The sequence below is a fragment of the Manihot esculenta genome, chromosome 2 (assembly GCF_001659605.2).
Source record: "Manihot esculenta cultivar AM560-2 chromosome 2, M.esculenta_v8, whole genome shotgun sequence".
Classification (NCBI taxonomy): domain Eukaryota; kingdom Viridiplantae; phylum Streptophyta; class Magnoliopsida; order Malpighiales; family Euphorbiaceae; genus Manihot; species Manihot esculenta.
Window position 1 is genome coordinate 7,542,368 of NC_035162.2, and position 17,332 is coordinate 7,559,699.

The window sequence follows — 17,332 nt, forward strand, 5'->3', positions numbered from 1 at the left end:
GGTCTTTTTCATTAAAAACTCAATTCCTTTTCACTTAAAAGCATAAAATACATTAAAAACATTTCATAAAACATGGTTTTCCCCTTCTAGAGACTTCCGGCATCCGAGATTCCACCGGACGGTAGGAATTCCGATACCAGAGTCTAGCTGGGTATTACAGAAGCCGACTTGTCCTGAGATTGAGTCTTTTCTCTTGGTTCCGAGCATAATGGTCGTCCGAATCTTCTTTTTCACGGGTGGTGTAACGACCCGGAAACCGATACCCTACCGTAACGGCCCGAACCGCCATCGGCGCTAGGATCCAGATCGGCTTAAGGCCGCCGGGACCCGTAGCAAGCCAAACATACCTCCTATCACCTGGTCAAATCCCATACATGATCAAAACTTTAACATAAAAACTGAAACATCTGATGTAAATACCGAACTTGACCTGTATGCAACATAACTGAAAACATAAAGAAACCCCCTTTTCTAGAGCCCTCAAAACTCTAGCCGGGTCAACATAACATACATCAAGCTGGGATACATCCAAAGAACTAGAACCTAACCTGTGCATGCATCAAACCACAAACATAAGACCTCTACTAGGGTCCTCATCCATAACATAACGTGGTAAACAACACATGCCACAAGATTAGTTCAACACAACTCAACATCTAAAACATTACATACATCATGTATTGAACAGGGACTAACCAAGTCTTAGGGCCAAGCACAGTTCTAATCCATAAACATAACTCTACTTAACTTTACATTACATTCTCTTACAAATCATTATACCAATATAATACATTACATGTCCACACTAAAACACTAATCTAATACTATTACATAAACTTAACCTTTGCTCTGAGACTTCCCGATCAACCTCAAACCTGCAACACTGGGGTTAGGGGAGAGGGGTGAGCTAAAAAGCCCAGTGAGTAGAAACAAGGAAAACAGTTCATTAATTACATGCTCTCATGAAATGCGTCATAACGCAAAGAAATCACATAACTGCATCTTGTCCGTCTCGGGGTTCATGCAAATAAATATTCCCCACGGATTGTTTTTGAGAGTTCCTTTTTGCTAGCATCCTTTACTCTCAAGGATCGGACATGACCTCAAAATTCCCTCTGTCGGTGCCCAGCTCCCCCAAAGGAGCTCACACAGGACTTTCACATACATGACAGGGTACCTAGTCCACAGAGAGCGCACAGGGACTTTCCTATATGTACTTGTCCGGCTCTCAAAGGACTTACCCAAGACTCAATGACAGAAGTGGGCTATTGAAGTCGCCTTGGTCCAAACCTCCTGAATCAACATCAAATAATGCAATGCGCCATATTCGTGAAACTAGTGCAATCAACCCTATTACATATAAACATGATGCATGAACATGCTTTAGGCATTTGATTTCTTTAAAATAAAAGATTAAGTTTAGTTCTACTCACCTCTGTAGCCGACGCTGACTGACTCGGCAACAACTACCACTGATGGCCTCCTCGGTCCCCCGGGTCCGATCCTACACAGGTGGACTCGAATGAGGTGCCAACACACTCTAAACAACTCATAAACAACTTCCCAAAAACCCCCTAGAACATCACTTAAACATGCATAGAAAACAACCTTGAAAAGGCTGGACAGGGCACTTTCGGCGGCACCTTCGGCGGCCGAACCCTCCCTCCAGAGACGAAACTCGGGCACTTTCGGCGGCACCTTCGGCGGTCGAAAGTCCCACTCCAGAGACGAAAGTCAGGCACTTTCGGCGGCCGAATCCTTCCTTCGGCGGCCGAAAGTCTGCTTTCAAGCCAAAACTCAACTTTCGGGGGCAAGGTTAGGCGGCCAATCCATGCATCCAAAGGCAGGTTCGGCGGCCGAAACCACCTTCGGCGGCCGAACCTGAGTTCTTCCCAGAAGGGCAGAACTCAGCTTCGCATGCATTGAAGCCTCCCAAACCTTCCAACACCCCAAAACAAACACCCAACCTTACCAAAACATGCATAAACCCTAACCATGCACAAAGGAGCTTAATAGCTTGATTAAACTCCAAAAACAACATCAAAACATACATGGATAGCTTATGACCCACATAGGCCAAAACCATCAAAACAACCCATAATCTCACATACTCTCTCCCCATCATGCATACTCACTCCCACAAGTATAAAGGAGCATAAACTAACAACATATCATCACATAAACACATATAATCATACATTGGGCATAAAACTCACATAAAGCCTAACATGCATATCTACCCATATTCTACCATTAAAACCTTCATAAAACTTTATAAAAACACTAGGGAAGCAAAGATCTACACTTACCTCTTGAAGATCGAGGGTTGCGTGATCTCTAACTCGGAGGTGTGGAGAATCCAAGCTCCAAAAGCTCCAAGCTCCCAAAACTTCGATCTAAGCTTGAAAACTCTTCAAAACCAAGAATAAAACTCATGAAAACGTGAAGGATTGAAGAAAAAGCATGAAAACGACTTAAGGAGGGCATGAACACACCTGAGCACGAGAATGGGGAGAAAACTCGCCCATTTTCGGTCTGAGAGCCTTTTATAGGCGGCCAGCTAAACCTCCTTCGGCGGCCTAACGTGCCCCCTAAACTCATGCAAGTTCGGCGGCCGAACTTGAATTTCGGCGGCCGAACCTGGTTTGTTCAAACAAGACTTTCGGAGGCCAAAGGCGCTCCCGAAGCCTTTCCATGTTCGGCGGCCGAACTTCACTTTCGGCGGCCGAACCTGGCAAACGCCTCCTTGGTCTTTTCTCTTAAAAACTCAATTTTCTTTCAATTAAAACCCTTAAAATCATTTGAAAATATTTTTAGAAAACACATTTTACCCTTCTAGAGAGATCCAACACCCTAGATTCCGCCGGAAGGCAGGAATCCCGATGCCGGAATCTAGCCGGGTATTACATTCTTCCCCCCTTTAAGAACATTCGTCCCCGAATGTTCCACAAACAAACAGGCATAGCATAAAACATAACATCAATCATACATAAACATGCAAGCAAACAAGCAAGCAAAACCTAAAACCTCTCTCCTAGAAAGAGAGACACACGGGCACTGCTGGAGTAAAACTCCCGGGTCCTCCAAACATACCTTAGCAATACCCAACCTTCTCCTGAAACTCGACACGCTTCCACTGCGCTACTCTGATCCTTACTCTTCTCTTCATCTTAACCAACTGGCTTCTTCTCACTGCTAACCCAAAACTAACTCTAACTCTCACAGGTAGTACCCGGATTTCAGACCTATCTTGGAAAACAAACAGCTCCTACTAGCTGTCCCAATAGATCATCCATCCTGCATGGGAATACCTGCCCTTGGTAGTGACCTTGGTCAACTGCTTACAGTTATTACAAAGTCTCAAGGATTCGTCCTTCTTTTCCCACCACCACGCTGGGGTAATCCAGGGTGAGGTACTAGGTCGGATGAAACCCCTTGCCTACCAAGACTCGCCCCTACTCTGACTACTACCTCTCTCTAAACAACTAGCCTGGGAAGACATCTAAGAACTCACTAACTATAACCACCGAGGCTGGTTCCCTGACCTGACTGCTAAACTCTCAAACAAGAGCTAGAACCCTCTGACAACCCCTCCTACGCACCCTACGAACCTGACAAGCCGACATCAAACCTCTAGGCATCCCTACTGTGTTCCCTCAGAAGACTACCTCTGACCCATCCTGTCCTCTGAACTTGACTACCTTGTCTCTACAGACCAAGATAGCATCACGAGCAGAAACCAATCCAGTCCAACCCTAAACTGACGTCCAGATAGTCAAGTCTAGGACCTCAAAGTAAGGTGGAAGGCATCTACCCTCAACTGTCACAGAACTGAACCGGCAGACTGACTCTGCCACAGATGGATCACACTCGAGTCCACTGACCCAAAGAGAACACTCTAGCCCAAAAGCTATCAACTCAACCTCTCGACGGCTCCTAGAGCAACTAAAGAAAGAGAAAAACACTAGGGTTCACAAAAACATACACATCAGAACTTTCCAAAGTGAGCATACCTGGCACCACTGTGTTCGATGTGTCTGCCTCCTGCTGAGCTTGGGTGAAGATCCGAGCTGGAGCTGACGGACCTTCTCCACGGGAACCTTCAGAAGAAAAGGCTGACCCTCTTCCTCTGCATCGACCACTGACCTGAAACACGGCTGGAGCCACTGGCTGAGCTGCTCTACTTGGAGCTGCTTGCTGGGACGGAGCCAACCTGGGCGCAGTGGGACACTCACGTGCTATGTGCCCCTCCTGACCGCACCTGTAACATAGATTAGTCCCATAACGGCAGACTCCCTTGTGCGGCCTTCCGCACCTCATGCATTTCGAACTGCCTGAGCCAGAGCTCGAACCACCAAAACCCAAACTAGCCTTCAAACGATTCCACAACTTACTCTTCTTTGACCTTCTCAGGCCTCTGTTCCCCTTTTTAGTGGTGTTTCCCCACCTTTTATCTCTTGAGGCAGCTGTACTCATAGTGGAGGGATCAATCCCTCCTGAACCTGAGATCCTGGAATCCTGAGTCTGAGCTTCCTCCTGAGAATCTCCCATGCCTTCCTCTGGCACTCTCATTCCCAAACTGACATCCCTTCTCTGAACATCCGACTCTACTTCCCTCATACTAGCTGACATCCTTCTTGGAGCCATTCCTTCTCTGCTTACATCAAAAGACCTTCCAGGGTCCCTTGATATTCCCCATCTGCTAACTCCCCACGACTGCGCTCTTGGCAGAGCAGGGGGAAAGGTGTCCATACCTTCCCTCTCAGATGGAACTCCAGTCGATTCCACAGATCGACGAGCACCTCGCATTCTGGCTCCTCTGAAGAACAACACACAAGCATACAAACAATCATTAGCATCATACGGTTCATATGAAAACACATGAACCCACATACATATCATACATACATAACATTAATGCACATGCATAAAATCATGGCATTTCACATCATCATACAAGACAGGACTCAAAATCCTATCCTAGTGGACATGATTCTACTCTTGATCTTTCTTATTGTGCTTGCCCTTCTATGACCTCTAAGCCAACCTCTTTCCGATGTGTAACACACCGTACTCTCGAGGCCCAAAGCTTTGATACCACTCTGTAACGACCCGAAAACCGATACCCTACCGTAATGGCCCGAACCGCCACCGGCGCTAGGATCCAGATCGGCTTAAGGCCGCCGGGACCCGTAGCAAGCCAAACATACCTCCTATCACCTGGTCAAATCCCATACATGATCAAAACTTTAACATAAAAACTGAAACATCTGATGTAAATACCGAACTTGACCTGTATGCAACATAACTGAAAACATAAAGAAACCCCCTTTTCTAGAGCCCTCAAAACTCTAGCCGGGTCAACATAACATACATCAAGCTGGGATACATCCAAAGAACTAGAACCTAACCTGTGCATGCATCAAACCAAAAACATAAGACCTCTACTAGGGTCCTCATCCATAACATAACGTGGTAAACAACACATGCCACAAGATTAGTTCAACACAACTCAACATCGAAAACATTACATACATCATGTATTGAACAGGGACTAACCAAGTCTTAGGGCCAAGCACAGTTCTAATCCATAAACATAACTCTACTTAACTTTACATTACATTCTCTTACAAATCATTATACCAATATAATACATTACATGTCCACACTAAAACACTAATCTAATACTATTACATAAACTTAACCTTTGCTCTGAGACTTCCCGATCAACCTCAAACCTGCAACACTGGGGTTAGGGGAGAGGGGTGAGCTAAAAAGCCCAGTGAGTAGAAACAAGGAAAACAGTTCATTAATTACATGCTCTCATGAAATGCGTCATAACACAAAGAAATCACATAACTGCATCTTGTCCGTCTCGGGGTTCATGCAAATAAATATTCCCCACGGATTGTTTTTGAGAGTTCCTTTTTGCTAGCATCCTTTACTCTCAAGGATCGGACATGACCTCAAAATTCCCTCTGTCGGTGCCCGGCTCCCCCAAAGGAGGTCACACAGGACTTTCACATACATGACAGGGTACCTAGTCCACAGAGAGCGCACAGGGACTTTCCTATATGTACTTGTCCGGCTCTCAAAGGACTTACCCAAGACTCAATGACAGAAGTGGGCTATTGAAGTCGCCTTGGTCCAAACCTCCTGAATCAACATCAAATAATGCAATGCGCCATATTCGTGAAACTAGTGCAATCAACCCTATTACATATAAACATGATGCATGAACATGCTTTAGGCATTTGATTTCTTTAAAATAAAAGATTAAGTTTAGTTCTACTCACCTCTGTAGCCGACGCTGACTGACTCGGCAACAGCTACCACTGATGGCCTCCTCGGTCCCCCGGGTCCGATCCTACACAGGTGGACTCGAATGAGGTGCCAACACACTCTAAACAACTCATAAACAACTCCCCAAAAACCCCCTAGAACATCACTTAAACATGCATAGAAAACAACCTTGAAAAGGCTGGACAGGGCACTTTCGGCGGCACCTTCGGCGGCCGAACCCTCCCTCCAGAGACGAAACTCGGGCACTTTCGGCGGCCGAAAGTCCCACTCCAGAGACGAAAGTCAGGCACCTTCGGTGGCCGAATCCTTCCTTCGGCGGCCGAAAGTCTGCTTTCAAGCCAAAACTCAACTTTCGGGGGCAAGGTTAGGCGGCCAATCCATGCATCCAAAGGCAGGTTCGGCGGCCGAAACCACCTTCGGCGGCCGAACCTGAGTTCTTCTCAGAAGGGCAGAACTCAGCTTCGCATGCATTGAAGCCTCCCAAACCTTCCAACACCCCAAAACAAACACCCAACCTTACCAAAACATGCATAAACCCTAACCATGCACAAAGGAGCTTAATAGCTTGATTAAACTCCAAAAACAACATCAAAACATACATGGATAGCTTATGACCCACATAGGCCAAAACCATCAAAACAACCCATAATCTCACATACTCTCTCCCCATCATGCATACTCACTCCCACAAGTATAAAGGAGCATAAACTAACAACATATCATCACATAAACACATATAATCATACATTGGGCATAAAACCCACATAAAGCCTAACATGCATATCTACCCATATTCTACCATTAAAACCTTCATAAAACTTTATAAAAACACTAGGGAAGCAAAGATCTACACTTACCTCTTGAAGATCGAGGGTTGCGTGATCTCTAACTCGGAGGTGTGGAGAATCCAAGCTCCAAAAGCTCCAAGCTCCCAAAACTTCGATCTAAGCTTGAAAACTCTTCAAAACCAAGAATAAAACTCATGAAAACTTGAAGGATTGAAGAAAAAGCATGAAAACGACTTAAGGAGGGCATGAACACACCTGAGCACGAGAATGGGGAGAAAACTCGCCCATTTTCGGTCTGAGAGCCTTTTATAGGCAGCCAGCTAAACCTCCTTCGGCGGCCTAACGTGCCCCCTAAACTCATGCAAGTTCGGCGGCCGAACTTGACTTTCAGCGGCCGAACCTGGTTTGTTCAAACAAGACTTTCGGAGGCCAAAGGCGCTCCCGAAGCCTTTCCATGTTCGGCGGCCGAACTTCACTTTCGGCGGCCGAACCTGGCAAACGCCTCCTTGGTCTTTTCTCTTAAAAACTCAATTTTCTTTCAATTAAAACCCTTAAAATCATTTGAAAATATTTTTAGAAAACACATTTTACCCTTCTAGAGAGATCCAACACCCTAGATTCCGCCGGAAGGCAGGAATCCCGATGCCGGAATCTAACCGGGTATTACAGGTGGGACTGCTTATCAACTTATATAACTTTGCTATGTAGCCCTATTTTATAGTAATAGCTCATGACTTATTTTAAAAAAATTTTATGTAACATTAATTTAATTTAACACTAATTAAAATTAATAAATTATACATAAAAAATAATAAATCATAATTAAAGACTTTCAATTATCAAAATATTAAGTTACACCCTTTAAATATGTCATTTTCTTAAAAAATAAAATATCACAGGTGAACCTCTCTAATACTGTATGTTGACTTATTGAAAAAAATGGATATATTATATATATATATCTAAATATATAAATTTATAAAGATTATATTATATTTAGCAATAATTAAAATTGCTATTATTTTATAAACTATATATTTTAATTAATTTTAAATATCAAGAAAAAATTAATAAAGAAATAAGAAATTAATTTTTAGATAATTTAATTTAAGATTTTAGAGTTAAGGGTTAAATTGTGTGCAAAAGTTAAATGTAAGTTTTAAGAGTATAAGTGTGTGGAGATATATTTTTAATTAACTAATGTTTAAAATAATAATTTGTAATTGATTGACCGCTGGATTTCACTACACCGATACAAGACCAGACCCATGATGACAACTCTATCTATGGATTAAAAACCCCCTCAATGAGCCGGCCTAGACTATCCGACCTTGAGGTCGGGCCTCCATTGGATCTCAGTCTTCTCAAGCTCAGATCAGTTCTGAGACTTATCAGGAGATGGGATAACCGGCCCATCTGTCCAGCAGATCTGCTTACACGCGTGCCAGGGGAAATTAAATTGTCGTTACGCATGGAGTAGACGTTTGATATTTTTGTACGTCTGTATCCGTATGACAGAGACAAGTGGCCCAATAGTAGTAAGACCGTTGGACGTCACTAGTAGATAAAGGAAAAGAATAAAAGGAGAGGGGATCTTCCTCTCAGACTAAACTTACCCAACTATTGTAAACTCTATTTTTTTTGGATTCCAGAGCATTAATAATTATTTATAATAAAAACTTATTAAAATTTTGATTTTATAGTGATAAAATAAACAAAGATTAAATAAATTTGTATGCTAAAATACTATATTTCTCCTTCAATATTTAACCTATTTCATAATTGGGAGTACAATTAATGTTTAAAACTAAATTTGGTAACATTATTATTCCCAAATTTATAAAAAAAATTATAAATAAATGATTAATTACTAAAGCAGACATCAATACGCAATAGTATTACTTAATTGGATCATTGCTTGGGAAAAATCTGCCATAGAATGAACCAGGAACCCAGTGAAAAATAACCCACTTCGAGCTTCTAGTTATTCCTTCATTTTTTCTTAAAACCCTGGCAAGACTTGAAAATGGTATTGTATTCATTCTTTGGGAGGTCATTTAATAGCACATGATATTTCTGGTGATTGACAATCCAACTTACCCGTAAAGCTTGTCCATTAGTTTAATGAGTTCAGACAATACGAATAAAATTATTTATTATTTTAATTTGTTAAATTAATAATTTTTATAAATTCAAAATTTTTAATTTTTTAAATTTTAAATAAAAAAATAAATTAAATTTGCAAAATTTTTTATTTTAAACCTGTGATTAAGTGATTTACACACGAGAATTTTCTGAAAAATATAAATTTATGGCAAATTTTGAACTGGTCGAAATTCTTGAATTTAAGTCGGTTACCATTGACTTAAGTTGTGGATGACAATTTTCTAACCAAAAACAAAAACCTTAAAGATAACAGGCTGTTAACCAATAACTTCAGTACTTTGTCTGCTGTCACTAATATACAGTAACATGTCATTGTCTGCTTCTTTACAAGTAAATTAATAATATATTTCAAAAAATATTCATTATAAATTAATTTTAATTAAAATAATTCATTAATATTGCATCATGAATTACATGCAAATTGATATTATAACTATATTGTGAATTATTAGGACCACAATTGCTTTCTTTTGTTTTGTATCAGGAGCTTGGGAAGAAGTAATTTAGTTTTTAAATTATTTAGGTATATATATTTAAATAATATTTTCTACAATAACATAAACCGACATTAGATCTGTGTGTTTAGAAATTTTTAATTTATTACTATTTTAAAATTATTCAATTAAAATTTTTTATATAAATATCATCATCAGTAATATTCAAATTTTATATATATATAAAGATCGAGTGTGTACACAGAATATCATATTCCAGAAAAAAAAAAAGCATCTAGTTGTTGAGGAAATATCGTATGAACAAAATCCAAAAGCACTGGATTATTGACCATATATTAATTTAGTGAATAGACATTGACGCAATTAAATAAAAAAATCATTTTCACACCATATGATATTTTTCTTACAACAGTTTTCGTGCCCCGATTTAATAAGGTCCTGATTATTTTTCTTCTGATTTTGTCAGCAATAGCGTATTCTCTTACTTCATGTTGCTGACATCACTAAAATTATATGTTTTTGTCCTAATGAAAACGTCTACATAATGATAAGATTAAACAAAATTTAATATAATGTAGTTATTAAACTGATACTAATGTGAATGGCTGGTAAACAAATTAATAGAATTATAAATAATTAAAGAAATTGCTGAGTCATTGGGCGGCATTTAGATAATATTAAAATTAATTAATAAATAAATAATTACACTCATAAATTTAATTTAATAATAAATACATTTAAATAAATTAAAAAAATTTCAAATTCTACTAACACAATTCCATTTCAAAAAAATTAATAAACAAGTGGCTTAGGTGGTTTGCAATGACATCGATCTGCCTCTATTTACAGGCGTAGGCGTGAACACGTAGAGTTTGGTCCGTGTTTACTGCAATTGTACGAGGTCTGGCTTCAATTATTGAGATAAGGACTATTTATTTATATAAAAATATATATATTTTTTGGAATTGGTGTAATTTGATTATGTTAAATTTTCAATTTTTCAATTTTTTTCAATTTAATTAAATATTAATGTTTTATAAGTTTGATTTGAAAAAAATAAAATAAATTTTGATTTCATGAAATTAATTAAAATTTGGAAATAAACTCCATTGTTATATTTAATAGAATTTGAAATAAATTTTACAAAATTAATATACCAACTCTTTTCGAAATAAAATAAAATTATTTATTTATTACTATCAAATTTTTGGAAATAATCCAAATTCCGGAACAATTATTTTTGCAAACCATCACATAGGAAGTTTGCGGCTAGATCAAGAAAAAAAAAAAAAAAACAAAAGAGAAGCTAAATATATTGCACATGACCAAGTTAATTTAGACAAGAATTTATCCTCTTTTAGTCATGGCCACAACTACATTGACAAATTCAGTTTTCTCTTTCGCCATGCGATCAGCTAGGATTGCTTTGTATCGGCGAAAAATATCGTCAATGATTTCTTTCCGAAAGCTGAAATGTCCAATAAGCAAAGGCTCAGACACAGCTCTCATGCACCTAGCAACATTATAACCTCCATCCTTAAATGCATCAGAGAGGTTAAATTCATTGTGATAAGCATCCCAGTTGACTTCAGAGACCTCCAACCGATCAATGCTAAAAGACCCTTTCTTTTCAATCTCGGATTGTACTTCAAATGGGGATGGTGTATACTGAGGGATGTTGAAGGAATTAAATTTCTCCTCCTCAATGATTCCCTGCATCGTTAACATATAATTTCAATCACAGTAAGATGATTTTACTGAGAATATATAATTTTAGATTCTTTTGGTATGACTGACCCTTGATTACATATTAGTGTATAACTTTACATTGTTGAAGTTAGCAAGATTACCTCAAGGACCATTTCTTTGAGAGCCATAGCCAAAAGCTCCCAAATGTAGCAGCACTCTTTGCTAGAAGGATCTTCACTTCTCCTACCCAAAAATGTCAAAACCATGCGACCTCCTGTTACCAATTCCTTCGAGCGACAATTCAAAAAAAATGAAAAATCTTTTTGAAATTGGTCATAATATGCCTTGAGAACGCTTAGTGGGCTGTTACTAGCCATGTAAATATTTCCTTCGTTACCCTCCAGACCGTCAGGAACCTAGAGAAAAAGCAATATATATCAGTACATGATGAAATTACAGTATTGATATTAGAGGAGAAAAAGAATTTAATTAATTAATGTTCCACCTTAGACAACCACTGGAGACTATAAGATGAATGAACAAAATGCAAGCTATTGGTTGGGAAAAGCCTGCCATAGAAAGAACCAGGAACACCAGTGAAAAACAATGGTCCGCTTTCAGCTTTTAATTGTTTCTTCATTCTGTTTTGGAACTCTGGCAAGGACTTGAATATGGTGTTGAAATCATTCCCTGGAAGGTCATTCAATAACACCTGATATTCTGGTGATTGACAGCCCAAATTTCCACAAAGCTCATCCACTACTTTGATGAGTTCAGACACTGCAAATAGAGTGTTTGGTCCTGATGAACATCCCAGATCTGCAATAGCTAGATGTTTCGGCTGGATGCTACAGTAGAGATTGATCATTGCTTCCTGTATTATAGGCTTGGTCATGGATATCACCTTTTGCTGCAGTTAATTTGAGCTGATTAATATCTTGAATTATGCAGTCAAATATTTATGACAACTTTTGAATTTATCGATATCTTGAATTTAAGTCGTTTTACCATTGACTCAACTTGTGGATGACAATTTTCTATCGGTTAACCAACAATTTTCAGTATTTCGATTGGCTGGTTTCACTAGTATACAGTTATATGAGAATATATATATATTTAGAGAATAAATTTTTTGAAGAAAAACAAAAAACAAAAATAAAACCAAATATTAATTATATGGATTGAATTATTACCAATAAAAGTAAGCCACAAGTATAAGCAGAAATTAATTACCTGAACCGATGAGTTCAGAGCGTAGCTTGTGTCTCCCATTCCTCCATTCATGCGAAGAACTTGAGCAACTTCCATATCTATATATATGTGTCTCTTTAATTAAGCTTGATTATTGGGTGAGCTCGTGGTTTGCGATGAGATGAATCTGCCTCTATTTATAGGCGTTGGCGTGAATACGTTGAGATTGGTAGCTTCAATTATTGAGATACAAATTATTTATTTATATATCAAAAATATATATATCTATTTTGGGTAGACTTCGTCTATTGTATCATAAATGAAACTGACATTAACGTAGCAATGACACCGTTCACACATGTCACCTCTGCTTACGTCACCTTTTTGGTTTCTGTCCCTTTCTTCGATTCCTTCGTGTTCCTCTTGCTTTTCACCGCTCGACATGGTGGTTACACACAGGTAAATTTGTATATATTTTGAATTTTTTTTTTTTTTGAAATGCACGCTAATTTGATTATGTTAAATTCAATTTTGTAATTTTGTTGAATTTAATTAAAAGTTATGTTTTATAAGTTTGATTTGAAAACAAATAAAATTTAATTCCATGAATTATTTATATAAAAGTTAGAACTAAAGTCCATTTTTATATTTTATGAAATTTGAAACCAATTTTTAAAAATTAAAATAAACAACTATTTTTAATTAAAAATACCCACATAAAAAATAATAAATTCCCTCAAACAACTACTTTCTATTTGTTTCACATTCTTATTGTTTTTTCATATATCCTTTGACTTGCTATATTTTATTAATGCATGTTAATATTTATTTATAAGTTTATCAATTGATACAACTTATAAGGTATAATATTTTTTAATGGAGTAAAAAAATTATAATTTTTAATTTTATTATCTATGTATTTTAAAAAATGAAAACAAAAAATAAATAATTATAAAATTGGAGAAACAATAACGAAGTGATCCAGATACTGACTGAAAACTCTGTTCATGAGGTCCATGAATGCTGCAGGGGCATTGGTTAACCCGAACGGTATCACAAGGAACTCATAGTGCCCATATCTGGTTCTGAACGCCGTCTTCGGCACATCCTCTTCTCTTATTCTCAGCTGATGGTACCCGGATCTTAGATCTATCTTGAAGAAACAACCTGCTCCTGCTAGCTGGTCGAATAGATCGTCGATCCGAGGCAACGGGTACTTATTCTTGGTAATGACCTTGTTCAACTGCCTGTAGTCGATACAAAGTCTAAGGGATCCATCCTTCTTTTTCACAAACAGCACTGGAGCACCCCAATGCGAGGTACTCGGTCGGATGAAACCCTTATCTACCAGCTCTTGCAACTGCTCCTTAAGCTCTTTTAATTCAGCTGGTGCCATCCTGTAGGGAGGGATAGAGATCGGTCTGATTCCAGGCATCAATTCGATTTCAAACTCTATCTCCCTAGCAAGTGGTAAATCTGGCAGCTCGTCTAGGAAAACATCTAAAAACTCTCTGACCACGGGCACTGAGGCGGGCTCTCTAACATGACTATCCAGCTCTCTCACATGAGCTAGAAAATCCTGACAATCCCTCCTGAGAAACCTACGAGCCTGTAGAGCTGATATCAAACCTCTAGGTGTACCCCTCCTGTCTCCCCTGAAGACAACTTCTGACCCATCCTGACCTCTGAACCTGACTATCTTGTCTCTGCAGTCCAAGGTAGCACCATGGATAGATAGCCAATCCATCCCTAGAATGACGTCAAAATCTGTCAAATCTGGAACCACAAGGTCGGCTGAAAGGCATCTCCCATGGGAGGACATGGACTCACCTCTGGCCGGAAATGGGGAACAAACTCGCCCATTTTCGGCCATAGGGCTTCTTATAGGGGCTGGCCAGGCCACCTTCGGAAGCCTAAAGTGCCTCCAAAACTCATGCAAGTTCGGCGGCCAAACATGAGGTTCGGCGGCCAAACCTGGATTTCCCTCCATGGTCTTTTTCATTCAAAACTCAATTTTCTTCTTACTTAAAACCACAAAATACATGAAAACATTTTATAAAAACATGGTTTTACCCTCCTAGAGGTTTTCGATATCCGAGATTCCACCGGACGGTAGGAATTCCGATACCGGAGTCTAGCCGGGTATTATAAATACCCTCCTCTCTGGCCAAGTTTACACCCTCACCATAAACCCCTTTATTTTGGATCTCAGAACATTACATATAAACTGTGTTATAAATTAATTTATTTACTGAAAAATGATGCTATATAATAACAGTCTAAAGTAATTGTGAGCTGTCATCACAAGATAGGTCCATGTGCCAAGGATCAAATGAGTAGAAAATACAATCTATTCCGAGGGAAGCCTTAATTCGAACACTATAACTCCCAGTGCATCATCAAAACTTGTTCCTCCTTTGAATGGGCTAGTCTTGGCATAAAATTACTGTTAATAGGCATAATCCAACTTATACTATGATCGCAGGATTTCCATCTGTTAACTGGCGATGTCTCTTATCAAGCAGATGGCCACATCACCGCTAAATTATCGAAAAATACCTTATTCATCTCTACCTCTCATACTATAAAAAGAAAAGACTCACAGAGACAAAAGTATGTTATTCTCTAACACTAAAACTCTAAATAATTTCTTATATTCTCTAGTCTTGTCGATACTGACTTTAGCATCGGAGTGGCTGTCATAGACATCCACCACCACCTCGCGTTTTCTTACTTATAGGATCTAACTAATCACAGTGCAGCTCCCTTTTGGCTATATCATCAATCTAATCTCAGCAATATCATTTGGTTTCATTGTCAGGAATCCTTTGAATACTATTCATTTGGATTACAATCGGTCTCATACTCATTTTCTCAAAAATAAATATCTCTCTTTTCACTTTTAAGATAGCCGGTAGTTCACGAGCTGTTGCTAATATTGCTACCAATGAGGGAGTCATCGTTTTTTATGCCCCTGACAATAGAGAAAACATGTCTCCAGTGGTCAACGAAGCAGACTTTGATAACTTAAACAATGAACAAATACTCCAGTACATTCAAAGGCTGTAAGTTACCTTTGGCAGTATAAGGCTCAAGGAGAGGCATCAAAAATGGATCTCGGAAGAAGGAAGAAAGCATCTGTAGGCAAATCAAAGGTACAAACAAAAGCGGTTAAAATGCGACCCAAGAGAGGGCTGGATCCAAAAATGAATCAGATGAGGCTCCGAAAAGCATTGATTGGAAAGTAGTACGAGCCCTGCAATGATAACAGAATGTTATCACATGTATGACCCCTACGAGTTCTCAATCAGGGATAGTGAGCACATTGCAAACATAATTACTGGGTAGGTAGAAAACTTTTAAAAACCCCAGGAGTCATCCGCCTAGAAATCTCATGAGCTAGCCATCTAAGGGAATTGAGTGGTTCCCCCTTTAAGCGTGTTATTTGTAATAGAAAGATATTTTTTTTAAATAACAAAGCTAACAAGGTATTTTCACATGTTATATTTTTTAGTGATAAGGGACGATGGGATTACCTTCCTCCTAAAAAAGGAAAAAGATTAGGGAGACAAAAAGTGGCCAATGGGTGGACTCTGCCAGGTCAGGTCATAAGGCGGGTTCTGCCAAACCATCCGAGCATCAGTCCCACTAAACAAGGCTACAAGGCAGATTTTGCCAAATCAGATCACAAGGCGAGTTTCACTAGACCATCCGGGCGTTGGTCCCACTAAACAAAACTACAAGGCAGATTCTGCTATGCTAGATCACAAGATGAGTTTCGCCATATTACCTGGGAGTTGGTCCCAATAAACAATGCCACAAGGCGAATTCTGCTAAGCCAAGTTGCAAGGCAGATTCTGCTAGACTATCCGGGAGTTGGTCCCACTAAATAAGGCCACAAGGCGGATTCTGTCAGGTACAGGCACAAGGTAGGTTTCACCAGACCACCCGGGCATTGGCCATACTAAATAAGGCTACAAAGCGGATTCCACCAGGCCAGATCACAAGGTGGGTTTCTCTAAATCATCCGGGTGTTGGTCCTACTAAACAAGGTCACATGGTGGATTCCGTCAGGCTAAGGCACAAGGCAAATTTCACCAGACCATCCAGGCATTGGCCACACTAAACAAGGCCACAAGGCACATTCCACCAGGCCAAGAAGAGAAAAAGAAAGGAAGAAGTCCCCCACATCGGATTCACTTGTGCCATCCCCGCTCCTTCTCCTTAGCTTACTTTCTTCTTCTTATGCTTCTCTTCAAGCTGAAGCCGAAGGCGTAGGCTCTGAAAGAGTAGGATACTAGTAACGAATGATAAAGGTCTCAAGCAAGCGTTTTATAAGCCTTTCTTCCCCATGCCAAGAAATACATTGATGGAAGAATGACATTCCCGGTAGGCAAAGCAGATTGCTTCGCCGAATGAGGCAAAGCGCCTAATAAGCGGTGCGTCTAGCCGCTGGTACTCTGCAAAAGAAAGTTTTGCCAGACCATCCGAGCATTGGTCCCACTAAACAAGGCTACAAGGTAGATTCCAATAGGCCAGCTCATAAGGTGGATTCCACCAGACCATCCGGGCATTTACCACACTAAACAAGACTATAAGGCAGATTTTGCCAAGTTAGGTCACAAGACGGGTTCCGCCAGGCCATCTGGGCGTTGGTCCCACTAAATAAGCTATAAGGCGGATTCTAGAAGTTCAAGTGATAAGGCGGGTTCCGCCAAACCATCTGAGTATTGGTCCCAC

At 39.5% G+C, this 17,332-nt stretch overlaps 1 protein-coding gene across 1 annotated transcript; it reads right to left on the reverse strand.

Moving 5' to 3' along the window:
- Window positions 1-10,988: 10,988 nt before the first annotated feature.
- Window positions 10,989-12,795, reverse strand: LOC110607126 (S-adenosyl-L-methionine:benzoic acid/salicylic acid carboxyl methyltransferase 2). The gene is made up of 4 exons (XM_021746200.2): window positions 12,635-12,795; window positions 11,907-12,311; window positions 11,563-11,817; window positions 10,989-11,425 (listed from the first exon to the last, which is right to left on the reverse strand). The coding sequence occupies exons 1-4, from the start codon at window positions 12,707-12,709 to the stop codon at window positions 11,060-11,062; spliced, it is 1,101 nt and encodes a 366-aa protein (XP_021601892.1). The 5' UTR covers window positions 12,710-12,795; the 3' UTR covers window positions 10,989-11,059.
- Between the last annotated feature and the right edge of the window lie 4,537 nt (window positions 12,796-17,332).

Coding starts and splice junctions, on each gene's coding strand:
- LOC110607126 (XM_021746200.2), bottom strand. CDS start 12,709: ATGGAAGTTGCTCAAGTTCTTCGCATGAATGGAGGAATGGGAGACACA. Junction 12,312..12,634: donor CTCTGAACTCATCGGTTCAG/GTAATTAATTTC, acceptor AATTAACTGCAG/CAAAAGGTGATATCCATGAC. Junction 11,426..11,562: donor TCAAAGAAATGGTCCTTGAG/GTAATCTTGCTA, acceptor TTAACGATGCAG/GGAATCATTGAGGAGGAGAA.